This window comes from Phodopus roborovskii, unplaced genomic scaffold, assembly GCF_943737965.1.
Source record: "Phodopus roborovskii unplaced genomic scaffold, PHOROB, whole genome shotgun sequence".
NCBI lineage: Eukaryota > Metazoa > Chordata > Mammalia > Rodentia > Cricetidae > Phodopus > Phodopus roborovskii.
Window position 1 is genome coordinate 20,953,568 of NW_026125059.1, and position 12,400 is coordinate 20,965,967.

The window sequence follows — 12,400 nt, forward strand, 5'->3', positions numbered from 1 at the left end:
TTGAGGTGAAAATGTCCCCCATATTCTGACGGCATTTTTCTTTCCTTCTCACTTAGCTTCCACTGCAGTTCCAAAGGCTTGGACATCTGGTGGCTGTGATGGCACTGCTGTGTGGTGACCCAATGAAAGAGGTGGCTGAAGAGGCTGCAGAGGGAACACATTACCTGCTTCATATCACTCTGAAACTGAAGTGTAAGACACCCTGGAGCAAAGGTGTAATCTAATCTCTAGCACAGCCGTAGGCACCATCCCTCCCTCTATCCCTCTGTTCCATGTTCTAGAAATATTTTCTTTAGCAATTCATAGAGAGAAAGGTTCATAGTTCATACACAGAGATGAAGCAATACTGACTGTGCTGATTTGAATAAGAATGGGCCCAACAGGCTCATATTATTTGAATTTGTGGTGTCTTAGTTAGGGTATCTATTGCTGTGAAGAGAAGCCATTACCATGGTAACTCTTACAAAGGAACACATGTAATTGGGGTGGCTCTCTTACAGTTCAGAGGTTTAGTCCATTATTGTCATGGTGGGAGGCAAGGCAGCATGCAGGCACATATGGTGCTGAAGCTGAGAGTCCATCTTGATCCAGAAGCAACAGGAAGTGAACCGTCACTGGGCATGGCTTGAACACAGAGACCCCAAAGTCTGCCTCCACAGTGACACACTTCCTCCAACAAGACCACGCCTACTCCAACCAGGCCACACCTCCTAATAGTGCCACTCCCTTTGGAGCCATTTTCTTTCAAACCACCACATTCTTCTCCCTGACCCCATAAGCTTGTAACATTAGCATAATACAAAGTACATTCAGTCCAACTTCAAAAGCCCCATAGTCTGTAACAGTCTCAAACTTAAGTCTAAAGTTCAAAGTTTCTTCTGAGATTCATACAATCGCTTAACAGTAATCTCCTGTAAAATCAAAAAAAAAGCATACTACATACTTCCAACATATAATGGCATGGAATGTACATTACTATTCCAAAACACATGGAAGGGAGTATATTGAGGAAATTCTGGACAAAAGCAAGATCAAAAACCAAACTCCAAACTCTGCCTCTCTATGTCTGATGTTAAAACACTCTTAAGATCTCCAACTCTGTTCAGCTTTGTAGACTGCAAGGTATTCTTCCTCTTAGCTGGTTGAACTCTCTGTTGGCAGCTCTCCTCAGCATGTATCCCATGGCTCTGGCATCTCCAACATAACATCGTGGTGCCTCCAAAACAATCCAGGCTTCAACTTCACAGCTTCCATCCAGGAACTCCCCTGACAAATGCCTGGCCTCAGAAGCTTTCCTTAGTCACTCCTTGACTCTTAAAGCCAGAGCCACCACGTGGCTGAAGCTGCCAAGTTCTGCTGCTTGCTGAGGCTGGAATGTGGCCTCTTTGTTCAGTTACATCTTCACTACCTAAGTTTGATTGTTATTGAACTTGCTCTGCAGAGGAGGCTGGCCTCAAACTCAACCATCTGCTAGCCTCTGCCTTCCCAGTGCTCACACACACTTGAGGTTACCACTCCCTTGTAAAAGAGATACCATTAATAACCACACAGTAGAGTCTATACTAAGCTGTTTTGATATTTCTTCTGCCAATGGAATTAATCCAAAACTCTTCATTTTAGCCTGAGACAGACTCTTTGGACAAGGGCAAAAGGCAGCAGTGTTCTTCACCATAATAACACAAGAATAATCTCTAGGCAACATACTAAAATTCTTCTCTAATACCTCTTGAGCCAGCCCCCCATATTTCAAATCATTTTCAATACCGTTGTCTTCCATGCTCCTACTAGTATGGCTCATTTAGCAGTGCTTAAAGCATTCCACTGCACTCTCTTCCTGTAGGCAGCCTGAGGTGACCTGTGAAGATGGTTCGTTACTTCCTCGACCCAGAAAACCCCACGAAATCATGCAAGTCAAGAGGATCGAAACTTCGGGTTCACTTTAAGAACACCCGTGAAACTGCCCAGGCCATCAAGGGCATGCATATCTGAAAAGTCACCAAATACCTGAAAGATGTCACTTTGAAGAAGCAGTGTGTGCCATTCTTGCGGTACAATGGTGGAGTAGGCAGGTGCGCTTAGGCCAAACAGTGGGGCTGGACACAGGGTCGGTGGCCAAAAAAGAGTGCTGAATTTTTACTGCACATGCTTAAAAATGCAGAGAGTAATGCTGAGCTTAAGGGTCTAGACGTCGATTCTCTGGTCATTGAACACATCCAGGTGAACAAAGCACCTAAGATGCACCAACGAACCTACAGAGTGCACGGCCAGATTAACCCGTACATGAGCTCCCCCTGCCACATGGAGATGGTCCTCACAGAAAAGGAGCAGATTGTTCCAAAGCCAGAAAAGGTTGCACAGAAGAAGAAGATATCCCAGAAGAAACTGAAGAAACAAAAGCTTATGGCACGGGAATAAACTCAGCGTAAAATAAATGCAGATGAAAGTAAAATAAATAAATAAATAAATAAATAAATAAATAAATAAAGCATTCCACTGCTTTCCTAACCCAAGGTACCAAAGTCCAAATTCCTCCAAACACAAACATGATCTAGCCTATCATAGCAATATCCCAGTCCCTGATACCAATTTTTGTTTTAGGGTTTTTTTGTTTTTTTTTTTTTTTTGCTGTGAAGTGACACCATAACAATGGCAACTTTTACAAAGGAAAATATTTAATTGGGGTGGCTCTCTTCCAGTTCAGAGCTTTAGTCTAATTTCTCCAACTAATGTGCCAGGTCCTAGATAGCTTTAAGATGGAATCTGTTCACTACCAACTGCCCGTTTTAAATATAAGTCAAGAAAATGTTCTCAGAAGATGAATTTTTCTAAAAAGCAGATTAGTTGAACTGGAAAGATGACTCAGGGGTTCAATTCCAGCACCCACATGCCATCTCACAACTGTCTGTAACAAGATCTTACACCTTCACACAGACATACTTGCAGACAAAACACCAGTGCATATAAAATGCAGGGCAGCATGGAGGAAGATACAGTGCTGGAACTTAGAGTCCTTACATCTTGATCCAAAGGAAACAGGAAGTTAACTGTCTCACTGGGCATGGCTTGAGCATGTATGAGGCTTTAAAGTCTGCCTCTACAGTGACATCCAACAAGGCCACACCTCCTAATGTGCACACTCCCTTTTGGAGCCATTCTTTCAAACCAAACCACCATACTTAGTCACCAGGCAGTGTCATTATTTGAAAAGAATTAGGAGGTGTGGTCTTGTTGGAGTAGGTGTTGCTGTTCTTTTGTTACAGTTAATAGGTTAAAGCTTTGGAAGAGGGGGTGGTGATGGTCCCGAGAGAGTGGGGCCCCAAGGTAAGGGGCCATGTGGGAGAGCACAGCAGGTTCCATAGCAGGTGAGGGAGGAAGGAAGAAGTGTCTCACTGGGGTTAGGCTTTGAGGTTTCAAGCCCCTGCCAAGTTCATCTATCGAAGCATGTGGACCAGGATATAGCTCTTAGCCACTTCTCCAGAACTGTGTCTGCTTGCCTCCATGCTTCCTACCATGATGATAACGGGCTGAGCTCCTGAGACTATGAACAAGACCACAATTAAATGCTTTCCTTTACAAGAGGTACTTTGGTCATGATATCTCTTCACAGCAAGACAACACTTACTAAGACACTGACTTCAACATTGGAACCATAACAGTGGCTTGGACCCCCCCCCCTCCCCAGTGCCCACCATCTGTATGGTTGTGGAGTAACTAGACATGTAATCACAGAAACAAATTGGAGTGATTGGTTTGGTCAGAAATGGGAGAGGTCCTTGCCATCATTGGGATCTCTATGCTTTATTTATCCCATAACTGTTATTTAGAGCTGATTTGGGATTCAGTAGTGTGCTGGCTAGTTTTATGTCAACTTTACACAAGCTAGAGTCATTTGAAAGGAGGGAACATCAATTGAGAAAATACCCCTATAAGAATGGGCTGTAGACAAATCTGCAAACCTGAGTACCCAGGCCATTGTGGGTATTCCCATCCCCAGGCTGGTGGTCCTGGATTCTATAAGAAAGCTGGCTGAGCAAGCCATGAGGAAAAAGCCAGTAAGCAGCCATCTCTCTGTGGCCTCTGCACCAGCTCTTGCCTCCAGGTTCCTGCCCTGCATGTGTCCCTGCCCTGACTTCCTTCATTGATGGATGTGGAAGTATAAGGCAAATAAACCCTTTCCTTCCCAACACTGTGCTTCGGTCAGTGTTTATTATATTAATAGAAACACTAAGAGATATAGTAACAAAGGTCCCTAATCTTTTTTTTTTTTTTTTTTTTTTTTTTTGGTTTCTCTGTATTGCTGTGGAGCCTGTCCTGGAACTCACTCTGTAGACAAGGCTGGCTTCAAACTCACGGACATCCATCTGCCTGCCTCTACCTCCTGAGTGCTGGGATTAAAGGCATGTGCCACCAACACCCAGCTCGGCCCCTGATAGTCTAGTATCCCAAGGAGTCAACAAATAAACACTGTAATATGAAGGAAAATTACAGAAATATGAGTAAGAGTCAAATGAGTTGTGGAGTTCAGAGAGGCTTTGTGAAGATGGTGTGAAGACTAAAGAGCCATCAAGCAGGTGAAAAAGTAGGAAAGGCAGCCAGAGGGAACTGCATTAGCAACTGAGGAAGCTCTGCTTTCCAAAGCAGCCACCCTATGTAAGGCAGCTCTGAGTATGAGCAATGTTTACAGAGATACAGGCAGGGAATGCAACTGATTATTTTATTGAGGGTTTCAGCACCAAATGTATGCAAGGGGGCACAGTGAAGAAACTGCCAACATGACTTCTTCATTATCAGGGGAAGCTTTTTATTGTAAATAAGAGAGAGGGGGAACATCCAGAGGCATCTAGACGAGTCCAAAGCAGAGAGAACAAGAAATGGACTGGACACCACAGGAGAGTGGTGAATAATAGCAAGAAAACAAGAGGATGATAGGAAGAGATAGATGGATGGATGGATGGACAGACAGACAGAGTATATTGACAATAGCAGGGGGCAAGAGGATAGCATGTGAGGGAAGAGAGACAGAAAGAGATAGAAAAGCCAGGAGAAACAACCCTTTTCAAAAGAACAGACTGGTACCTGGGAGGAAGGAAGGCTGGGGAGGCTAGTGTGGGCTTTGGAATGTATATTATTTGTCAACAGGGATTGAGGAGCCTGGAGGGCCACTATGGGCTTTGATATACAGCCACAGGTATATGTCAGTGGGCAGCCATAAGCCCTTTCTGCCAGAGGTATAGGACATTATTTCTTTTAGCAGATGGGACTGGCTTCACAAATTCCTAAGGAAAAGTGGCCTCTTTTTTATTTTATTTTATTTTTTTATACAGAGTCTCACTTTGTAGCTCTGACTGTCCTGGAATTCACTATGTAGACCAGGCTGGCTTCAAACTTAGAAATCCACCTGCCTTTTCCTCCTGAGTGCCAGGATCAAAGGCGTGTACCACCACATCCTGCTAGGAATACTGGCTTTTATCTAATGGATGGGAATCCTCTTGTAGTCCAGTTTGAGTTCATTTCTGGATATTTGGACAGCCTGAGACTTAATTATTCAATCGACTCAGCCAACATTTATAATGCCTTGTCCAGCAATATTAAGTCACATTAAAGTATAGAAAACAAGTTGAGTGTGGGGGTACAAACCTTCAATTCCAGCTTTCAGGAGACAAAGGAAGATGGATCTCTGTGACTTTGGGGTCAGCTTGGTCTACATAGTGAGTTCCAGGACAGCCAGGGCCATGTAGAGAGACCTTGTCTCAAAAGAACAAAACAAAAACAAAGCAAAACACATAGAAACAAGGCAGTCCGAGGGGGGTAGGCAACTCAACAGTCAGCACATTTAGGTGATAGGAAGAGGAAGATCTGTGATCAACAAGCTTTGGGCAGTATTGAAACATCACAGGATGCCCTCGACTCCTCTCTAGTGGGACAGTGTTGTGGAGCCTTCCTTTTTTCTACTCAGCAGATCGCTCTAAATCTCTGTTCTTACAAAACAAAACAAACAACCAACAAAAATAAAAACCCTTTCATTTCCTGTTGGCTCTTTGTATATATTGTTTTACAGGGAAAAGGGCAGACCTGCGTGCAGATTAGATTAATGCATCCAAGGGAAAATCAGGGATTGACTACACACTGGAGATCAGAAAGAATTGGGAAATGAGTAAGGAAGAAGTGGAGCAGAGCATAATAGCGACCCATTCTCTCCCTAGATATCACACAGGGCAGAGACAATGGCAAGAGCTTGAAAGAAACTTTGAAAAAGTGCCGGGAGCTGCTGGAGCACTATAGCGTCAAACACTTCTACCGCTGTCCATTCAAAATCGTCCAGGTAATTAGAGATCTTAGAAGCATCCAGACAGACAGCTTCAAGTACTAGCAAGGGTGGGAAGAAGCCAGCCAGACGTTTTGTTTGTTCATGGAAATGTGAGATGGTAAAAATCACATTGGAAAGTTCTATTTGTTTCTCATAAAACCAACCACAGAGATTGCCTGGGGAATGTGCTCCGTAAACATCCAGGGTTTGCAGAAAAGGAACATTGTTCATGACCTTACACACCAGGTTTCTCTCTCTCTCTCTCTCTCTCTCTCTCTCTCTCTCTCTCTCTCTCTCTCTCCTTTTCTAGAGACAGGGTTTCTCTGGAGCTCTGGAGCCTGCCCTGTCACTCATTCTGTAGATCAGGCTGGCCTTAAACTCACATCCATATGCCTCTGCCTTTCAAGTGCTGGGATTAAAGGTGTGCACACCCACCACCTAGCTTGTACTCTCCTCCCCCCCCCACTTTTTTTTTTTTTTTTTTTTTTTTTTTTAAAGACAGGGTCTGGTCTCACTGTGTATCACTGGCTGAACTGGTACTCACGTTGTATACCACACTGTTGTAGAACTCACAGCAATCTGCCTGTGTCTGCCACCCATATACTGAGATAAAGGCTTATACTATCAAGGCTGATTGCCCTGTTTGCTCAATTTAGCACTTTATGTCAACTTGCTAAAGAGGCCAGTGATTTTACCTCAGTCTGGTGAACTCTCACTGAATGCCAGCTACTCTCCATTTAAACCCTTCACAAAGAGGAGCTTGAAGAAAGAATGGTTGAACCAATGAGCTATGGGCTTTTAAATGTAACTGTTCATTACTCAACGAAGACTCATGCATCTGTCATAGGAAACCTATAAGGCTGAGGGATGGCTCAGCAAAGTGCTTGCAGTGCAAGTGTGAGGACTTGAGATCAATCCCCAGTGGCCATATTTAAAAAGAAAAAAAGCTGAGTGCAGCTCTGAGGAGACAGCTCCAGGAGGATCCCTGGGGTTTGATGAACAATCAATGAGCTCCAGATTTAGTAAGAGACCCTGCCTCAAAAAATAAGATGGAACGTGATAAAGGGAGACACTGAGCTAGACCTCTGGCTTACACATACACACCATCCCCATGCATTCTTACCCACACATATGTGTGTGCATACATATATGAACACAAACACACAGAAAAAGGATACTTAAAGATCTTACTATTGTAGTCTAAAGTAATCTAGTCTGGGTATCAGTTTCCTCTTGTATCCAGTGGGAATCTATATACACTAGGGTGACACCATTGTCATAAGATCTAAATGAAATGCTATGTGTAAAGTTCTTGGCTTACTGCCTGCCACATAGTAAGTACCCAGTAAATAAGCCAGTAATAGACAGCACAGCCTCTCTCTGTTCCCTTCCCCATCTCCCTCCTCCTGTGCTGGAGTGCTGGGCCTCACACATCATAGGCAAACCCTGAGTTACATTCTCAGCCCATACCATGTACGTTCACTTTTCCTAAATTGTTGCAGGTTTTTGAAGTTTTCCTTGATTCACAAGAACTTGGCCAGTTTATAATGACTACATTGGACAGCCTGAAAAGCCTGCCCCATCCCAGTACCCAGAAGACAGCAGGAGAGTTGTTGATAACTTTGGTGAGGAGTGCAGAGGCCCGATTTGAGAAGGTAAAAGTGCAGAGCCATTTTGTGGATTTGAAACAGAAACAAGCCCTGTCCCTACTCTGGCTGGGGAGATCCAGCCATTTGTGCTCAGCTGAGAATAGTTCCAGTGGGGACAGGATCAAAGCCTTCCTCTACGGTTCCCAAGTTTTCCTCCATTCAATAAGCATGTACTCACCACCCCTATACCAAACAAGAGAGATTTGAAACTTAATATAGGGCTGGGGAAATAGCTCCATGGCAAAGTGTTTGTTTTACAGGCATGAGGACCTGTGTTCAGATCCCTCACACCCAGATAAAAGCTGAGCACAGTCCTGAGCATCTGTAACTTTAACATAGTGGGGCAGTGCCAGACAAATTCCCAGAGCTCACTGGCCATCAAGGCTAGTGGAAATGGTGATTGAAGAGACTGTGTCTCAAAAAAATAAGAGTAATTAAGAAAGACATCTTTGACATCAATCTCTGGCCTCCACAAGTACACATATGGGGGTGTACTCACACAGATACGTGCATAACCCTGAACATCTCTCTCTCTGAACATCTCTCTCTCTCTCTCTCTCTCTCTCTCTCTCTCTCTCTCTCTCTCTCTCTCTCTCTCTCTCTCTCTCTCTCCTGGTGTGTTCCCCAAACAACAAGATTTCCCTAGGGGATGAAATTGATGAGTGTGAGGTGTAAATTCTGATCCAGATGAATCAAAGCTATCAAATTAAGGCAAGACAGCCAGCAGTGGTTGAAAGGAGGCCCCCTTTCCTCAACATCAAGAGAACTTACCTAAATATATGTAAACCCCCCACAGGAAATGACAAAGGAAACTGGGAGGTGGTGGTGCAGGCAGGCAGATCTCTGAGTTTGAGGTCAGCATGGTCTATACAGTGAATTCCAGGACAGCCAGGGCTACACAGAGGAACCCTGTCTTGAAAACAAAACAAAACAAAACAAAGCAAAAACAAAACAAAAAGACCAAATAATAAAGAAAAGGAATAACTATTTTATTTATTTGTTTGTTTATTTATTTAGGTTTTTGGAGACAGGGTTTCTCTGTAGCTTTGGAACCTGTCCTGGAACTCGTTCTGTAGACCAAGCTGGCTTCAAACTCACAGAGATTCTCCTGTCTCTGCCTCCCAAGCACTGGGGTTAAAGTTGTGTGCCACCACCACCCAGAAACAATTTATTTTTATCACCTAAAATGCAAAAGGACAGAGCTGGGGGCCAGTAAGATGGGTCTGTGAGTCAGAGTGGTTACTGTACAAGCCTGATGACCTGAGTTCTATCCCCAGGTGCCAATGTAGAAAAAGAGGACAGAGTTATCCTCTGACCTCTACATATACACACCGTGGCATTCGTGCCCTCATCTTTACATAGAGACAGTAATAATAATTCTTTTTAGTAAAAAGGATAGACCAGGGTGTGGTGTTTCATACCTATAATCCTAGCACTTGAAAGGCTGAGACAAGAAGATTAAAGGGTTAAGTCTGGCTTGGGCTACATAGTGAGTTCCTAGCTAGGTTAGGATACTAGACAAAACTCTGTCTCCCCAAAATATTTAATTAATCGACCATATTAATTAAATATAGAAGGAATACAGAAATAGCTAGAAGCCTAAGAGCTGCTGGCATTATAAACTGTTCATTGTGTTTTGTTTGGAGTGAAAGTGCTGTCTGAATTGCATTTGTCCTTGCACAGAGTCCCAGGTTCAGTCCATAGTGCCACAAAAATATCAAAGAGAAAGGGCATTTAAAAATGACAAGAACCCATTTTTTTAACCTATGAGAATAGCGAAAAAAGTGGGTCTAGAGAGATGGCTCAGCAGTTAAGAACACTGGCTGTTCTTTTAGATGACCTGGGTTCAATTCCCAGCACCCACATGGTAGCTCACCAATGTTTCTAACTCCAGTTTCTGGGTATCTGACACTCTCACACAGACATACATGCAGGCAAAACGTCCATGTACATACAAGTGGGAAAAAAATCATAAAAAAGAAAGCAGCAAAGTTACAACTGGAACACCCGAGAGAAGTCAGATGTCTCGTGGATGGTTTGGGAACCTTTAGAGGCAGAAAGGCTAACAGTGAGAAGTTTCTCCAAAGGATTGATTATCCTATGTCTTGATGATATATTTGTTAAGATGTTTATCTGACATATTCTTACTATAAAGAAGTGATTGGACTGTACTAAATGATTACAATAAATATACATTCTTAAATATGTATAGGAAATCTGGAAATAGTGTATTTTCTATGCTGGGCTCACTGACTTACAGTGACAGCCAAGGCCATGGTTTCCATCTTTTACCTTTCCTGTCCTTGAGGCAGGCACAGCTGAGACTTCATGAGCAGATGAATAAATGCAGTCCAGAGAGATGATGCCTTCCTTTTAGTCCCTTCATTGAAGGCAGAAAATCTTTTCTTCGAGCCCTCAGTGTCTTCGCCCTCATGTCTCTTTCTTTTTGTCTGTTTGCTTTTTTTCCTCTCAGAGCTCCACCTGCCTCTGCCTCCTGAGTGCTGGGATTAAAGGCGTGTCCACTCGCGCTTGGCTCTCCCTCACTTATCTATGGCTAGAATTGTATCCCCTGCCCACCCTTCAGCCAACTTCTGGCACCTGATGTAAGCACAGCCATTTTATGGCAGGGTGAGTAGTCAAACAGAGAGAGAACTGGACCAAAGCCATGGCTTCTGCTTCCCAAAAGACCAGAAAGGACAGTGGATAAGGGCTCACCTGTCATAACATGACATTTTTTTGTTATAAAATCACTATATTATCATTGAACAAAAATCAGAAAAAATACATGAGAAACAAAACCCACTTCTTTGTTTCTCAGGGATACAGCTTCTGTCTGTGTTTACATCCTTCCAAATCTTCTATTTCCTTCCTTCTTTCTTTTCTTGCTTTTTTTTCCCCCCTTCTTTCTGCGGTTCTGGATTGAACCAAAGGTGCTGTACATGTCAAGCAAGCCTTCGACCCCAAGCTCCACCCAGCACTCCGCACCCCCAAGCTCCACCCAGCACTCCAGCACTTCTTTTATTCTCTCCACCCCCCCCATCCTCCCACCCCCACATCCCACACTGTTGAGAATCAGGTATCAAATCTGGGTCCTCATCTATGCTAGGCAAGCACTCTGCAACTGAACTACAGCTCCACCAACTTCCAAATATTTTTGTATACATACATTCATATACACTGTTTTTTTTTTTTTTTTTGAGACAGGGTCTCTACCTGGCCCTACCTGTCATTGTACTCACTGTGTAGACCAGGCTGGCCTTAAATTCACAAAGGTTCACCTACCTCTGCTTCCCAAGTGCTAGAATTAAAGGCTACCACTCCAGAGATGATTGGGAAGTTTTGTTTTGTTTTGTTTTGTTTTTTTTATTATTTCTGCAGTACTGATCCTCATACACGCTAGGGAAGTGCTTTAGCAGTGAATTGAACCCTTAGCATACTAAACTGTACAAAATCAAAATCATTTTGTCTTCTATCCCTCCAGCACCTCTCAGATATGGCTACAAAGACTCTATAATTGTCTACAGGATTAAGGTCTTAGTGATGTCTTTTTCCTCTTCAGGTGCCAGAAATAATAGGCGTTATCTGTGCCCGGTTATCAATAATCACTCTGCCTACTGTCCGGCAACAAATCATAAATACTGTGAGTTTGTTTATCTCCAGACCTAAGTATACAGATATAGTGCTCAGCCATCTTTTATGTCATCCAGTGCCATATGACAGGTAATAGAACCTTGTGCAACTTCTGTATTAAATTGGGCCCACAACCTATCTCTGAGTACAGTAAAACATGTTGCTAATGAGACTCCTGTAGAGAAGATAAGATACAGATTGATCCCTTGGAAGAATATTCTAAAAGACAAATGGCCTTGATTTTCAAAAAAGCTAAAGATACGAAAAAAAGAAAGGAAGGAAGGAAGAAAGGAAGGAAGGAAAGAAGGAAGGAAGGAAGGAAGGAAGGAAGGAAGGAAGGAAGGGACTGGTGGTGGAGCAAAGAAGCAGTACAACCCAGTACAGTGTAAGACCTTGATGGAGCCAAGCAAAAGCTTTAATTGAAAGTTGAATCTGTACTTGACTCTTTTTTTAGAAGGTGGTGAAAGTTGAGATAGTGATTTACTATGTAGACCTTGCTGGGCTGGAACTCACTGTGTAGATGAGGTCCCCCTAAAACTCACACAAGTGTTGGGATTATAGGTACATGCAACCCCATCTTGTTCCACTAGATTCTTAAATTAGTATGATTTGTCTATGGGTAAAGTGATACTGTATGTAGAAGGACACTCTAGTGGTGAGAATATGGATATTAAAGCATGTTGGGAATCTCAGCACTGGGAGGCTGAGGCAGGAGGATGGAGAGTTTAAGGCCAAGCTGGCCTACATAGAGATAAATAAATAGATGCATATAGACAGGTATGAAAGTTATTTAGGGGTGAAATCCATAAGGCTG

General features: G+C 43.2%; 1 protein-coding gene and 1 pseudogene across 1 annotated transcript in view; both read left to right on the plus strand.

Annotated features, from left to right (window-relative positions):
- Mroh8 (maestro heat like repeat family member 8) overlaps positions 1 to 12,400 on the plus strand; it is an 81,264-nt gene that overhangs the window by 45,891 nt on the left and 22,973 nt on the right. The window contains exons 9-12 of the mRNA XM_051187972.1: positions 57 to 192; positions 6,204 to 6,322; positions 7,810 to 7,962; positions 11,516 to 11,676. Coding sequence (XP_051043929.1) covers positions 57 to 192; positions 6,204 to 6,322; positions 7,810 to 7,962; positions 11,516 to 11,676 — 569 coding nt within the window. The remainder of the gene's footprint in view (positions 1 to 56; positions 193 to 6,203; positions 6,323 to 7,809; positions 7,963 to 11,515; positions 11,677 to 12,400) is intronic.
- LOC127224752 (60S ribosomal protein L17-like) lies at positions 1,847 to 2,447 on the plus strand (annotated as a pseudogene).